This window comes from Ziziphus jujuba, chromosome 9, assembly GCF_031755915.1.
Source record: "Ziziphus jujuba cultivar Dongzao chromosome 9, ASM3175591v1".
Classification (NCBI taxonomy): domain Eukaryota; kingdom Viridiplantae; phylum Streptophyta; class Magnoliopsida; order Rosales; family Rhamnaceae; genus Ziziphus; species Ziziphus jujuba.
The window spans coordinates 24257303-24274502 of NC_083387.1; the positions used below are offsets into that span (position 1 = coordinate 24257303).

Below are 17200 nucleotides of genomic sequence, written 5' to 3' on the forward strand. Positions count from 1 at the left end.
GGCTACTAGCCTGCTTATGTTCTCAATGCACGATATCTAACGAGCAACTGTGTACATTATCAAAAATTCTCATAACGAATATTTCTCCATTTTTAAATGTGGTTGCATGTAGTCGCCATTTACAAGTATTTTCCAAGCATACAACCTCATACCGTTGTGTAGTTGATCGTAGCACCTTGAACTCCTTATTTTCTCGCATGCAATAGATACTCAGTTTATTCTGTAAGTCACGTTTGTTGCGAAATAATTGTCCAACTACTATGCTCTCATAACCAGTGAACATTGACGAAAATATGGCCATAGAACCACTTCTATTGCTCGATGATATGTGGTCACTTGTAGCATGATGAACCCTAACATCATCAACTCCTTCATTGTTCATTCCAGAATGCATATCATTATCATTATCCGGCAACTCATCATCAAAATCTACATCATTATGATTAACATCATCCCCTGCTGCATTGTAATTCTCATCATGATCAATATTATGCAACTGCTCATACTCCTCATCGTCAGGAAACCGTTCAGCATAGTCACCTCCAACATCAACTCCTTCGTGGATTTTAAATGATGTCCAGGCCCCACGAACATCAACTGGATCTCTAAACTAAGTTTCTTGAAGCATAATTTCCTGAGATGTAGCCTGAATAGGTTCACTACCGGAAACTTGTGGTAGACGAACGCCAATTGGAGGACAAGAAAAAAACTAAAGATTACTCCTACTATCCAAAGCAAAGGCTGTTTAATGAACATTTCTACATACATGTTCAACTTTCGAAATCACCTCAACATACATTGGAGGCCGCATCATTGTCATCCCTCCATTCCTCACTTCTTGAAGAAAGCATTTCACATCCCTATTACAGCGTATTTCTGTAGGATCCAACTTTTCTACACATCGTCCATATATCCATTTTAGCTTTAGCAAATATTCATTTCGATTTATCTCAATAAATTGAAAATCTTATCCTCTAACTCTGATTTTGTGGATCTCTTACCGATGGAAACCATTATATCTTTACCATTTCGATATTCCCAATTACCACCATCATTTTGTACCAAAGTTCCATTGTATAAAACTGCAATTACAATATCATCATCTTTCATTTTACTACAAAATTAAATGAATAACGTTAAACTAAATCAATAAATACATAAAAATTTGAATAATACTAAACAAACATATTAACTATATTAAAAAAGTTGATTCTTTTTTTTTTCCGCCAAATATAGTTTTTTCCTACTGGTGGAAAATTGGTGAAAAATTAGCGGAAAACTTGCGAAAACTGACAAACTGGAGGCAAATGGCAGAAGTTCATCTTTTTTGCCAAATTTCCTCCGTTTTTACTGTTTTTCACAATTTTTCAGTTTTACACAAATTTTCCCCCATTTTCAAACCATATGCAACCTAAGTATCTTTAAACTCACATATAACAGCTCATAAATTAATTTCTTACATACCCATATTAAATAAAAAGCTTAAAAATTCCAAAACTAACAAAAAATACAAGAAAAAAGAGAAAGAGAAAAAAAAAACACATATTTCCTTAGTTTCATCTAATAAGAAAAAAGATAAAATTTTTACCTGAGTTTAGTTTCGGATATGTGAAAATACAAGAAAATGAGAGTGAGAGGAGATGAGATGTAAAGAGTGGCCTGTTAGAGAAACCTTTGCATGAACGGCTACATAAAGGAAGAAGGAAAGGGTAAAAAAAAAAACTATTGCGTAATTTTCAATTTTATCAAGGGTATTTTTGTTCCAAGGGGACTAGTATTTAAAAAAAAAAAATTTGCTATTCTTCAAAAATCATATTACGGGTGGCTACTTTTCAAAAAAACCCAATCCCAAAACGAGAAGCCCAAAGAATTTTTCCTCTTATGGAGAAAGAAAGCACAAAGTATTGATAATAGAGCCAGACCATAAGAAACCAACCAAAATCATGGGCTATTAACCAAAAAAACAAAACCAAAATCATGGGCCCCATTTGCAATTGACATGGAACAGCTCTAGTAATTGTTCTTTAAAGTCCACTGCAAACAGATAGAAATGGAATTTCACAAGAAACTAAACAGAAGCCTACTGTAGATGGTTAGCGAATAAAGAATAAAGAAAAAATACCATTGACTTCAAACACACCCAAGGTCCATGACCAAAACATGAAAGATTTGGACTTACTCGCATATATACAAATAATAAGAAATATTAAGACGCTCTTGCGGTACTAACCAATGACACTTTGATTGTTTAATTAGTAATAATCAGTTTCTTTCTAAATTTTGTCATTTTCAAATAGGATCTAATAAAAAAAATAGAATTTGTATCTATTTTATTTGTTTGACTATTTAGGGAATTATCAAAGGATGTGGATCCTCTCCTTATTTAAATTCTACTTAAGTTATTTAAGAACATTTCTAATTTTGAATATGATTGTTTTAATATAATATATAAATTGATATTATCTAAATCTAAGTGGTATAAATATATACTCATTTCAAAATTCTTCCTCAATGGTAACATTTATAAAAAAACTATTTATAACTATTAATTAATTAGATATTTTATAAATATTTTTTCTTTTCTGAAAAATTAATTTTTATGAAAAAATTGAATTTAGGAATCTTTATAATGCCTAAAAATAAATATTTACTGTGATAATGTTTAAGCTACATCAAAGTTGACATTCATTATAAATATTACCTTTCGAAAGTAACGTCTCTAAAACACTATCTATAAAAAAAATGTCCATTTGTCATCATTGATAAACAATTATCAGCTAGACTTGCATATTAGATGACAATTTAAATGGTTACTATTAAAATATTCATATTTAGGTTTTTAATATAAAAAATAATATTATTAAATGCTTCAATTAAGTTTACCATATAAATTGGCGATTATTACCAATGATGATAAATAATAAGGTTTATGTGTATATTACTTATTTAGAATGTTTATTTTCACAATTTATATTCCCATTAAAGATGCTTTAAGACTAATAGCTATTCCCATTATGGTATATTTGTGTATGACCAAACACAAATGTGAAAGGAAGAAGGGCTGCTTCTTTCACGAAGTCACCGGTGATTGCTGATGCCACGATAGGAATGTAACAAACCGGCGCTCCATAACCAAATTCCTTAGCAAATGAATACACATTATAATCCCAGCAATCTCGCATCCATGGAGGTAGTCTTCTTTAACCATATAGTTTTATCCCTAATAAAATAATCCGTTAATTGAGCCAAAAGATATATGCTCCCTTAAGTAAGTTTATATGATTGGGAAAAAAAAAAAGTAAGTTTATATGGATAATTGGCAAAAGAGAGAGCATCAAACCTTATCATCCACCGAGAAATTATTCATACATGACCATGTGTGGGGTACTAATATGGTACACACATCCATGTAGAGGCAATCATATTAATTTCAAATACATTCATGTCTTCATATTGTCCAATTGAACAAAATAACATTATTAAACTAACGACAAATTTTCCCATTCCTTATGGTATGTTTGGTTTATGGAATAAACATAGGAATAGAATTTTTTTTCCATAGATTTTGTTTTTTCTATGTTTGGTAAATTTTTGAATTTGGTAATAGCTATTCCATAGGAGTAGATATGTTTCCATTTAAGAGAACAGCAATTCCTTATTAAAACCTCAAAATCCCTATTTCTATATTTTAATTTGAATAAATTTTAAAATATCTTTATTATATTTAAATTTAAATTGATTATCACATACTAAAAATATATAAATAAATATAATTTTAATTTTTAATTATTTTTACCAAATTTAAATTTTTTGGGAAAAAAAATATTTAAAACCTAAACTTTAATTTTAAGTCAATATTTTTACCAAATATATAAATAGGAATTATCAATCATTGTTTCATTTTCTAATCCTATGAATAACTATTCCTATTTTTAAAGAAATATGTATTCTTAATACCAAACGTAGCATTAATTTTCTATTCACTGTAGAATTCTCCTTTCATCAACAGTTCTTTCCAATTTTCTACTTTCCATTTCTTCCTGATCATCCGAGAAAACTGATAAGTGATAAAAGAAAATTTTCATCATTCCATATTTAGAGTATATATGTGGATAAATACAAACATATTGATAAATAATAATGTGACAACTAACAGAATTAAGTGGAGGAAAATATTGTTCCATATTATACATATATAGTCCGACTTTGACGAAGATATCTTTAATTTTTTAATTAGTTGAGGATAAGTGGATTTTGATTTCCTTGTATATGCTCTTGGCGGTCTAGCTAGATTCAGAATTTGAGCCTGTTTCTACAATTCTTGGAATCAAACCAGAGCAATATATTATGAATCAAAGCTCGATAAAATTATAATTCCTCAATTACCTTTGATTTGCATAATACCTCAGCGCATCTTTGTTGCTGGAAAATCTGTTCTATGCCAATCCATCTTGATGCATTAATGTTCCACAACAACCACCACATTTAATACCTTCAGTTCATAATTATTATGAAATTAGTTAAGTCTGTAAGTGAATCCACTTTATATACCAAGTTCTAGCAAGCTGTCTAATTAATGTTCACACTGGAATAGTGCCTTCTAAATAAGTCAAAATTGTACATGTATAGAATAACGGTGATTTCAATTTTTCTAATTAATGTTAATTAATTCAGATGCAATTGGTTCTTCATCCAATTCTGCATTTTCTGTAATCAACCAGACCAAATAAATTTCAATACTTTGCACCAAAGATTAGGTCATACAGATTTTTCTTGTTTTTTTGTTGAAAAAAAAAATGGTGCCAAAATTATGCAACCAGTTTTCAAATATCAATAAAGGAAGCCTACTATTTTATTTCTTGTGAAGCACGCAAACCTGGAAAACAACACATGGAAACATTTCCCCTTATTATATGCATTATTTTGTTGATGATTTCACACGATTTTTCCATTTGAAAAAAAAAATAATAAGCTTTTATCACATTTGTTATCTTCCATAATAGAATGGCATAGAGGAGTACCAGACTGAAATTTAAAATGTCTACAAACAGATTAGGAAGGTGAATTCAGAACCTTTGTTCCTTTTCCAAAACAACGTAGAATTATTGCAGAAAAGAAGCATAGGTATATTGTTGAAGTTGGATTCAGTTTATTTGCTCAAGTGCACATATAAGTCACTTAATTAAGTACTGGTGGGAAGCTTTCAATTAAGCTGTGTTTAGTTTTTAATTAGCAGACTTCCAATAGCTGCTCTTGATTTCTACCTTCCATATCACAAACTCTGCAATCAAGTACCAGATTAATTATTCACTTATGAAACTACTTGGATGTGCATAATATCATAGTTATCTCAGACCCGATCATACACGCAAACTTCAATTTCATACATTTAAGTGTTTATCCGGCATATTTTATTTTATTTTTTTTGTGTGGTAAATTTATCCGACATATATTCTGCAGCATAAAGGACACAAAATGTTTGCATTCTTCTGGTAGAATATATATATATATATGTGTGTGTGTGTGTGTGTGTGTGCCGAGTTTAACACAAAAAGGGTGTGTTTGGTAAGTGAGATTCGCGGGGATTGGATAGGATTGTGTCCCAGTCTAATGTTTGGTTTTACAATTTGAGATCGGGACAACTAATCCTAAACAGTATTTTAATCCCAATCGATCGGGACTCATCTGACCCGTCTCCCCCCTTGGGTCATTTTTGTCCCAAACTCAAATGAAGCTTAGCTCACTCTCGCTGGTGTTCTCTCACCAAAGCAGATCCTTGGATCGTGTCAACAATCGAAGGAGCTCTCTTTCCCTGTGAACGATCGTTTCTCTCGCCGAAGGTCTATATCTCTCCGAGAAACAAACACGGCCGGTGAGTATGGTTCTTACTCTACCCTCCATCTCTGTATCTATTCCAGCTGTTTCTTGACCTTCTTCTCCTTCTTCCTTCCATTTCGTGACCTTTTTTCTCCTTCTATTTGAAATGAAAGCCGATCTTACTTGATCTGGAAAATTTAGGGCTTCAATTTGCAAGGACCCCAAATTTCCATCACTTCTTAAATCCCTACCAGATTTGCAAGGACCCAACCCTCGGGATTTTTTGCTTATTTATTTCTTTTTGGAATTTGGACGGTTGGGACTTGTAATTTAGATCCTTTTCTTAAATGGGTTTCTTTCAACTCAGGAAAATATTCAACCTTTCATTTTAATTTGAAATTTCAGGTCTGTTTCTCAGTTGGGTTGTGTTCAATCTCTGCTTCCCCTTCACTCAGCGGTATCTTATGCTCGGCTCACCCTCTTACCTCAGTATTGATTCCAGGAGCTCAAGGTCATTGGCTCAGGGTATGCTTTGCTGTGCAAACCCACGAGTTTGATATCTCCAATGTTTTGTATTTAGTATCTGTAAGCAACTTTTCGGTATAATTGTTTGATATTTGAATAAAAAGTTATTATGATGATTCATTGAAATTAGTGACCTTTTTATGTTAGTTCATATTGATAAGTAAAAGTTTTCCATTGCAGAGCATCAGTCTGACTCTTGTGTGCTTGTTGCGTTGCTAATTGGCCTATATCTTTTACTTTCATGATGCTTTTTTCTCTAAGTCCAACTTCTTGTCTACAAAGAAAGCTAAATAAAAGCTTGGAATAGATATTTAGTCTATATTATTCTTGTTAAATTTGAGATACTTAGCAGCTTTAGAACTAAGCAGAGACCTCCTAAAAACAATGATTTAATCCAGTGTTCAAGATACAATATGTTAGGATTTGTAGTTCTAATTCTTATATATATATGAAGTAATAGTGCAGAAAGTTTTGAAAAATAAATTCTTACTGTTAGCAATCGGCTCATCATAGTATGGAAAGCTATATGTTTTGGTTGTAATTTGTTAGCATTTACCAATACTTCAGTTGAAAAGGTTGAGGAAAAAAAAAGAAAAGAAAAAAAATTGGATATGAGAGGGATGGGACCCAACCCGATGATGAAATGCATGCCATTCTTGGAGGACCCATTAATGAGGAGGAATGAAAGCATATTTGACCATCTTTACTTTCGGTGTAAGTTGAATTTTTTTTTTTAAAGTTTTCTTTTGTTCAATTTACCTTTATCTAAATGTGTTGGTGAGGTGACTAATTCTCACGCATTTATTAGAACATGTCCCCAAGTTTTACCACTTCATAGTTCATATCAGTTTAGTTTGCTTGTATAGATTATCATTCTAAATGACTTTCTCTATAATCTATTGAATTCATCAAATCTTTGTTTCAGATATGTTGCTTATGTGCATCGATGCTAATATATGTGCTCTGTTTTCTTTTGAAAATATTCAGAATTGGGTCTCAGTGTGCCGCGATAAGAGATATTGAAGTCGAGAAGAATATAGAGTTTGATATCTCCGAGAGTTCACCGCCCATACATGTGCTAACTGGAACAATGAGTGCCGCAATGGTTTTATATTAGGCTGTTTATTTGAGTTACTATCAATGAGTGTATTTACATATTTGTTATATAAGAAAATTATCCTTGTAAAATCCAATATATCCATATGTATGCAGACAAGTATGTGAAATCTATGTTATCAACAAGTTCTTAATTAAATATAATATTAACTTTTTTTATTTGTAGTTAATTGTTAGTTATGATTTAACATATTATAATTTCATTTTAATTGGTTTTGAAAAGTATATATTAATGTAATTTGTGGGTGTAAAATAAAATTACAATTTAATTACAATGTAAAAAAAAATTACAATTAGAAAATATCATTAATTATCTTTATTTTTAATTAATTGTTATTTATAAAATATTATGTTATAATTTAATTTTTATTTATTTTTAAAATTATAAATTAATATAGTTTGTGGGTATAATAAAAAAATAAATTGCATATGTAAATACAAATATACAAATATACAATATTAATTAAATATATTATTTTTTATTGTAATTATAAATAGAATTTTAAAATTTTTCATTTTAAAAAAATAAAAAAATTATAAAATAGTCCAATACAATCCAATTCTATATCAAACATGGAATAACTAGTCTACTATTCAGTCCAAAACTATATCAAATATAGGACTATGCTATTCTATTCTGTCTAATCCTGTCCAATCCAAATCTATCCTGTCCAATCCAATCCGATCCGAATCTATCCTGCATACTAAACGTACCCAAAGAGTTTTTTTTTGGCTGCTGGTTTTCCTACTTCAAACAAAACTGATGTGACGTGATATGCGTATGTTTCTTCTTTGTGACCTGTCACAAAGCTCACACTAACACTTTCTTTTGTAATCTGACACTTCAAGTTCAAATATCTCTACCAATGTGACGTGATATGCGTATGTTTCTTCTTTGTGGCATTACTATAGCTATTCAAATTAATATATATGTTCCTCTAAAAAAAAATAATAATAATACTGATAATAATAATAATAAATAAATAAATAAATGTAGATGTATAATATACATTTGTTTGAAAGGTATATGAAGATATTTTCAAAAAAGAAAGGTATACGAAGATAATATGAATAATTGACAAAATAGTACATAGCTACCTACTCAAGTTTGAATTATCACTTACAATAATAATTAACACTCGAAAACTATGTAGAAAACTTATTTTTATATAGATTTTTAATTTTTTTATTAGAGTTGGTTTTTATTATTAAATTGTCCCCACATTGACTTTTTGTTAGTAGTAAAAAGTTAAGAGGAGATAAAAGATGCAATTTATTAATTAGTATATGAGCTCTGTAGGACCCAGGGGCAAAATAGTAAATCTACCAAATTAAAGGCATATTATTATTTAATATTAATGTAATTCTAATTAAAGCAGGGCAAGAGATATGATATATTGAAATCACAATCTCCTCAATATTGAAGTGAAGAATTTACGAATTGAATAAACTTCGTTTAATAATAACAACGGATATTGATTTCTAATTTAACGGATGAGATATGGAATTATAAAATCCTCCCTCCCCCAATTTAATATATGTAAAAAAGAATAATAAGTAAAAAGAGTTGGGAAAAAAAAATCACAAAGACAAACTCAACTATCAAATAGCTCGAAAATCACTACTCTCTCAAAAATATATGAACAAATCAAACGAAAAATAGAAAAAAAAATTATGAAGGCAAGCCATTAATATTATTATGATATTGGAGATAAGACAAGGCTATTATTACTCTGCTTTCCAACAAAGTATTTTCGCTCATTCATCCTGAATGACGAAAAAGCAATTATGACTTAAGGGGGTGTTTGTTACATGGGACTGGCCAGGATCAGATAGGTTATAGTCCCAATTTGGTGTTTAGGAAGGAAAATCCAAAACACGCGAGTCACTTTTGTCTTGCCCTTTTTCGAAGCTTTCATGAATAACCTCTCATCCTCTCACACGAAGTTGCTTCTGCCGGACCGTTCACCGACTCTGTTCGAGATCTCGCCGGATCGTTGGCCGCTTCTTTTCAGTTTGAAACCCTCAGTGAGTCTGCTTCTTTGCTCTGTTTGTTTTCGTGTTCTTCATATTTGATCTGGTCAGTTTACTTCTTCTTCTTCTTCGTCGATAATCTCTGCTTCTTCTTCTTCTTCTTCTTCTTCGTTTTCCTCTGCTTCTTCTTCTCCGTTTGATTTGTTTAGGGATTTCTCTTGTATCCCACCTAATCAAATAAAATATGTGTCTGAATAATCAATTTTAGTAGTCTTGGAATGATTTTATTTTATTTTTTCCAAATTTATCCAGAACTTCATTAAGACCAGCAACATTTTTGGACCAAGAACGGGGCTTATCTGAGCTTTTTCTGAAAAATAGCAATAAAGTGTGTTAAAACACTGAAACTTTGATTTCTAAAAACGCTTTTGTAAAATTGATATAGGGAAAGAAGAAATTGTGGAATTCATTGGAGTTGGAGGCTTTGAGTTGAGGAAGATTATATACTACTTCAGTCTCCAGTAGTAACTCTATCTCCATTGTTGAAGAAGCCCTAGTCAAGGTACTTTTTGTGTGTGTGTGTGTGTGTGTGTGTGTGTGTGTGTGTGTGTGATGGTATTCTTCGCATCAGATTCATGTATACCTTCTTTACCATGCCAATGGATATCTCTTATGTCGGTTATGTCAAAAGCCACCTTGCTATAAAAAGCTAGCACAATTTTCTTAAAGAAAAAAAAAATACAGCTTTAGCACAGTGAAACACAGTGTTTGAACTTGACTTCAGAGGGAATTGGTCTCAGTTCGACATACTTATTTAAAAGGCCAGGAACTATATCCTTATTGCTTGCTAGTTAGTGACCATTTTCCCATGCATAAAATAGTTATGCCATCTTTACTTGATTTTAATGATACGTAAAAATCATTTGGAAAACAAGAGTGGCCTGAGGGAGCCAACCTGAAACCAGAGTACATTTTCGTTTACTGCCACCTTATAAAACCTGGGGTAGTGAATTTCAAAAGACAAAAGTAGGTAATTGCTTAGTCAGAGTTCAACCTCATTAATTCTGAAAGAATACTATAGAATCCAATCATATAACTTGGATTGCTTATCAATTAGTTCAAAGTATTGTAACGAATTAAAGCATTATATGCATATAATTGAGGGTCATTAATATGATTTCAAAGTAAACGACACTATTTACTGCACATTATCATAATGATTCAACCTAATATTTTCAAAACCAATTGAAGATGTCTTATGAAACTAATTCCATGTTCTTTGTTACAAAATATGTAATTTAAAGAAGTAAATACATAATTTTATGGTGAGCTTCTGTTGCTTGATATAAATGGTTAGACCCAGTTTTTGATAACTTAATCTTTTGAGGTTAATGATAACCTAGAAGTAGAATCAAAGTCTATTTGTCCATCTAGTCTTATGTTCTGATCCTAGTAATGCCTTTTCTGTTTTGGTAGTTTATTAATCTTTAAGTCTAAGGCCTATTTTTGTCACTTATTGGACAGACTTTATATACAAGAGACTGTTAGGTGACTGATGAGGAGTTAAAACTTCATTGTAAGCTCTAAGTGTGAAAATTTTACTTCGTAGTTTGCTCTCACAGAGAACTCGGAAAGCTTTATGCTAATGAGGGTTTTTCAACAAGGAAAAGTCTGTGCATATTTCGTGTCATTTAGTTTCTACAAAGTTGCTTCACAGTCTTTTTCTCTCATGTTTCAAGTCCAATGTTATGTGTTCAGCTTTTGCCCTTGACATGATATCCTCTTCTATATTCTATCTTGTGCTCTTAAAGAATACATATTTGTCCTCATTTTACATTCCTTCATAGAGTTACTCCTTTTAGTACAAAAGAAAAGCAATACCAGGTAGACTCATTCCAATGAAGGATCACTTCCAGATAGATAAAAAATTTCTTGCAAGAAACTCAAAAAAGTTTGGAAAATTTGGGAGTTTAGATTATGAAGAAGAGTCATAGGGAAATAATGGAGCATATGGCTTAGACTTTTGATGAATAGGTTCTCTCAAGAAGCCAGTACAAGCAAAAGTGGTACCAATGGTAGCCAAAAGCTATTGAAATCGTTAAAGAAGAAACAAAACAGAGCCTTAATCATTTTCAGCTAAAACAATAATTAGGACAGCATTTCTCTTTCTCTTTGTTTTAACCAGCCTGTATTTTCAGTAGTTTGCTGGTGATTTTAACAAATGGTTGAAATTTCTGAAAGGAAAACCTATGAGTAGGATGTAGGTGTAGGCAGAAGATGTTGGAGCTACTAATGAGGAAGTGTTTAAGCCAACAGACTTATTTATAAGCTGACACGGAGTAATTGCTGTTCTGCAAAATTTCCTTCATGTTGTATATTAAATATGGAAACATAGACCATGTTTTACCTAGTTAGATAGCAACAAAATTTTTTTTAGTATAATGGTATAAGGAACTGAACCAGATGGAGTGTAAATTATTCAATGGTAATATGATTATTCCTGATAGTCTTGACTTTTTTTTAGTGAATTATTCCTAATAGTCTGATACTGATAATAAAAGCAGTCATTTTTGAGCGCCAGATCCAAAGCCTAATTAGAAGTCTTAAGCAATTGAGACTGACAGATTATGGGCCGGCTAGCTGCTGTCTGAAAGTTGTGTGAATTATGGGCCGGTGATGTGCACAGGCTTTGCAGGCTAGCAAATAATTGGTTTGTTTGGTGGTGGGTTTTAACACTTCAATGACTGAATTGGGCACGCGAGAATAGAGTGAATACATACCAGTTTATTAGCTTAACATCATGGTTATCTGATCCATCACTGCTGAAAGCATGAAAACTATTTGACATGTCATCACACGTACAGACATCAAATTTATTTATTTATTTGGTTAAGGAAAAAAGGCATATTCTCAATATAAATAAAAAAATACAAGTTGAAATCCCAATCAGAAGTACCTGATCTTGAAATGGTCCGGCATTAGCATAGCTCAAAGGGACATGTGTAAGGCCTTCAAAGAAGTCCATGAAGCTTTCAGTAGCGGTGTATGGAAACCCCGTGTCTATGTAATGCACTTCCATTTGTCTATCTTCTCCATTCATTTTTTTTTTTTGTGCCACTAATCAAACTGAAATTGCATACCGGGCTGCAAATGAAAAATAATGACATTCACGATCATAAAAAAGCATAATCTTTTTGGAAAAAAGAGTTTAAAGAAGGAATAAAAATATAAGAAAATAACAAGATTACACAGATTTCCATTAGTTTCAGGCTAATCTCAGCATGCTGGAAAACAGCAGGAGAGGAATTGAAAGTTCGAAACCAATGCACAAGCATCAATAATTTTCTAAAATTTGAAGGACAGTAATTAAAATATCATCATCTGAAAAGCAAAATAAAACAAAATAACGCCTTTTCTTTTATGCCAAACAAAATGTTATATATAGGAATAAGAAAAAAAAAAAGAAAAAAAAAACTAATACTCACAGAAATTGACCAGCATTTAAAGCTAAACTTCAGCTTGTTATCTTAAAAAAAAAAATTAAAATTAAAAAATTAAAAAAAAAACTATAATCACAGTATATGTGTCGGTTTTAAATCTATGACCATCCTTCAACCATAACTAATATATTTTAAGGATACAATTATTCATTTGGCTCCATCATTAATAATAAAAAAAAAATTTGATGATATATATATATATATATATATTGAGTTTGAAGAGTTTAAAAAAACTTAAATCCACCTTTTATTTTGACTTTCCAAATATATATAATGTTTATTGTGAATGCTAATATATAAATATATTATTTATGGAAGATTTTTGTTTGCTGTAAATATTCAATTGTATTGGCAATAGCAGCTCAATTTATTGTATTTCTTATAATTTTTTTTATTTGTTGTTTTTTTTCTTTTTGTAGAGATGGATGGAAGAAAATTAGTTGTGATTCAATCTATTTGTTGGGGCTTTATGTTTATCTTCTTTATGTACATGTATGTAGCGTGGCAAAGGAGAAATGAAAGAGGTGTTAGGAATAGAATAACTAGGAATACCGAATTGCGTACATCTTTTATAGATAGTTTGTGGGACAATGATGTCACTTGTATTAGTCAATTGAGGATGGATAGGAGAATATTTGTTATTTTATGTCGATTATTACGCCAGGATGGATATGTGAAAAGAGATGGTACTGTTACATTGGAAGAGCAAGTGTGCATATTTTTGCACATAATTGCTCATCATACAAAAAACCGTACAATTATCAGTCGATTCTATAGATCAGGGGAGACAATTAGTAGATATTTCAATTCAGTATTGAATGGGGTTTTGCGCTTACATTCCATTTTGTTGAGGCATCCTGAACCTGTGTCGGATAATTGCTCGGATGATAGATGGAAAATGTTTAAGGTACGTATGTGGACTAGTTTGGTTATTAATTTTATAGTTAGATGACTTGTAGCATTATCTGACGTTAGTAAAATTGTTTGTGTCGTAGAATTGTTTGGGAGCATTAGATGGAACTTATATTAAGGTGAAAGTACCTGAAATCGCTAAGCCAAGATATCGAACAAGAAAGGGTGAGATAGCAACAAATGTCTTAGGTGTATGTAACCCGAATATGGAATTTATATTTGTATTACCGGGTTGGGAAGGCTCCGCTTCAGATTCCAGAGTACTTTGAGATGCAATAAGTAGGCCAAATGGAATAAAAGTACCAACCGGTAAGACCAATCCTTAAATATTTCATCGAGTGGATTAACATTGCATAAACTAAGAGGAGATATTTTTCTGTGTTAGGTTGTTATTACTTAGTGGATGCTGGTTACACAAATGGTGAATGATTTCTTGCACCATATAGGGGAACAAGATATCACCTTTCCGAATGGAGAGATGGTTGTGCACCCATAAATTATCAAGAGTATTTCAACATGAAGCATGCATCAGCTAGGAATATCATAGAAAGATGCTTTGGGGTTCTTAAAATGCGATGGGCAATTTTAAGAAGTCCATCTTTCTACCCAATTGCAACACAAATCAAAACCATTACTGCATGTTGTCTGATACATAATCTGATTAGAAGAGAAATGACACTCGATCCTGGAAAAGTTGAATATGATAGGATGGAAAATGTGGACATTAATGAAGAGGAGGACATTATAGGATCAATTGCTTCCTAGGATCGATGGACGAATTGGAGAGATGAGTTAGCTAAGCAAATGTTTGGTGAATGGAGAGGTCATCATGATTACTAGTTGATGGTTATGTAAAAAATTATGCTCTAACTGCTTGTTTAATATTGTTTGTTAAATCTTTTAGATAATATGTATGAAGACAAACTTATATTATATTAAGTGCAACATTTAAGATTTATTGTTATTTTGTTTGCATCTTGTTTTGATAATGTTGGAATCATGAAATGTTTACTTGAATAGCAATGGAAGCTGGAGGTAGCAGTAACGATAATAGGGGGGGTGAATCTAGGCGTACATGGAGTAGAGGTGAGGAAGAAGCTTTGCTGGTTCTTTTAGATGAAGCTGTAGCTAGTGGGCAACGTTGTGACACGGGAGCATTTAAACCTGGTACACTTAATATGATTGAGCGGCAACTGGCTGAAATGTGTCCTAACTCAGGATTGCGAGCAACTCCACATATTGAATCGAAGCTAAAAAAGTGGAAGAAGCAATATGGTATCATATACGACATGCTGAACAAAAGTAGATTTGGATGGAATGACACTCTTAAATGTGTGGAGGTTGACAGTGACGATGCTTGGAAAGCATATGTGCAGGTTTTGAATTTGTTAGGAAAAATACCTTTATTGAATTTTGTGTTTCTTATCTTAAATATATAATGTTTTTACTAAATGATGGCTTTTTTTATTTTAGAGTAATCCAAGTGCAAAAAGTTGGAGAGATAAACCTTTTCCGATATATGAGAGGCTTGCTAATATTTTTGGGAAGGATCAGGCAACAGGACATGGAGCACAAACTCCAATTGGTTTAGTTAATGATATAAATATGGAGCCTGACAATGACCAATTTGATGATGTGGGTTCTCCAATGTCTATGAATCAAACACATAGTCAACTGCCCACACAATCCCAATTAAGAGGTAAGAGGAAAGCTAAATCGAAGGATGTTGACATCGTTAGCGGGTTAAACAATATAGCAGATAAGTTTATTGATAAATTGGCTACACAGTTAGACAAGTTGGAGAAGTCTGATATCAACTATCCACAATACTTAGCTATGGAGCTTGACAGGTTAGGATTCCCTATTACTGACAATCTCAAAATCTCTAAGGCAATGAGATTGGATCCATCGAACGTTGAGGTTTTCAAGATTATTAAAACCGATGCGCAGAAGATTGAATTTGCTTGTGGATTTTTGGATAACTAAATTAGTATTGTTGTGGATTATATATTTATGGATATGTATGAGAGGATGACAACTATGAACATTTGGAATTGAAACTTATGGGCATATATTGTAACGTATTGAATGTTAGTTTCTAATTATGCATGTACGGATAATTTTATTATTATGTGTTATGTTTTAGAATATTAATATGCACTTTATTGATTTGGTTAGTTGTTATTTTGTTTAATAATATTACTATATTATATTGTCATTTATTAGTATATGCAGGAATATTGAATGGCAAAGAGAAGGGTTTATATTGTGTTTAAAGGTAGACAACCAGGGATATATAATTCTTAGTCTGAATGTCATCAACAAGTGCACGGATTTACAAATAATTTATATCAAGCTTATAATACAATTGAAGAACCTGAAATTGCATATGTTGAGTTTGTAGAACAAACAATGAGGAATCGTAATGAAGCAAATCCAATACAAAATACCACCACCGTACATACACGTGCTCAATTTCACAACGAGTGGGGTAATGGTTTTGTATTAGGTTGTTTATTTGGTTTACTATCAATGGGTTTATTTGCTTATTTCTTATATAATTAGATTATCCTTGTAAAATCCAATATAAATATACGGATGCCATACTTGTTAAAAGTGCAACTACATGTGACATGTATTTATATATCTATATATCTATATGTATGAATTGAAGATGGATATTTTTATGCTATCAACAAGTTCTTAATTAAATATTATGTCAATTTTTTTTATTTGTATTTAATTGTTATTCATGATTAGTAATTTTATTTTAATTGGTTTTGAAAACAATATTTTAAGTAGTTTATGGGTGTTAAAAAAAAAATTACAAATGTATTATAAATATCATTAAATTATTTTTATTATTAGTTAATTGAACATATAAATATCTATATAAAAAATATTAAATATAAGTAATAATAAAACTTTAATTAAATATAATATTTAATTTTTTTGTAAATATAAATATAATTTTAAATCTTTTCATATTTAACAAAATAAAAACTATAATTATAAAATAATCCAATCCAGTCCGATCCTGTACTAAACATGGGACAACTAGTTCAACATTCAGTCTAGAACTATACCAAACACAGTACTGCATTATTCGATTCTGTCCGATCCGAACCTATCCTGTCCGATCCGGATCTATCCTACGTACCAAACGCCCCCTAAGAGGACAATTACAAATAGAGGTCCACTAATAAAAAGCCTTACATATTTAAAAAAAAAAAAGAAGAAAAAAAGCGGTTGTTTTAGCTTCTTTCACTGCATTTTATATAATATTTTTCAATTATTTTCCCTCATCAGATGTCTAGTAGACTTTAATTGGGCAAAATTAAATTGTTCAACACGCA

General features: G+C 31.3%; 1 protein-coding gene and 1 long non-coding RNA gene across 5 annotated transcripts; both read left to right on the plus strand.

The window, feature by feature from the left end:
• The first annotated feature begins 5114 nt into the window (after positions 1-5114).
• LOC107427640 (uncharacterized) lies at positions 5115-7617 on the plus strand. Of its 3 annotated transcripts, none has more exons than XR_001582300.4 (4): positions 5115-5872; positions 6223-6402; positions 6910-7056; positions 7330-7617. It is a non-coding gene; the product is annotated as an uncharacterized LOC107427640 (long non-coding RNA). The 3 variants fall into 3 exon arrangements; XR_003057240.3 differs by having other exon boundaries at positions 5215-5872; positions 6223-6342; XR_003057241.3 differs by lacking the exon at positions 6910-7056 and having other exon boundaries at positions 5526-5872; positions 6223-6342.
• A 1562-nt stretch (positions 7618-9179) lies between these two features.
• Positions 9180-15975, plus strand: LOC112492913 (uncharacterized). Of its 2 annotated transcripts, XM_048480326.2 has the most exons (6): positions 9180-9486; positions 9878-9994; positions 13352-13839; positions 13928-14153; positions 14865-15220; positions 15318-15975. In XM_048480326.2, exons 5-6 carry the CDS (start codon positions 14867-14869, stop codon positions 15828-15830), a joined length of 867 nt encoding a protein of 288 aa, XP_048336283.2. In that variant the 5' UTR covers positions 9180-9486; positions 9878-9994; positions 13352-13839; positions 13928-14153; positions 14865-14866; the 3' UTR covers positions 15831-15975. The 2 variants fall into 2 exon arrangements, with proteins under 2 accessions (XP_048336283.2, XP_048336282.2); XM_048480325.2 differs by lacking the exons at positions 13352-13839; positions 13928-14153 and having other exon boundaries at positions 9182-9486.
• The last annotated feature ends 1225 nt before the right edge of the window (positions 15976-17200 follow it).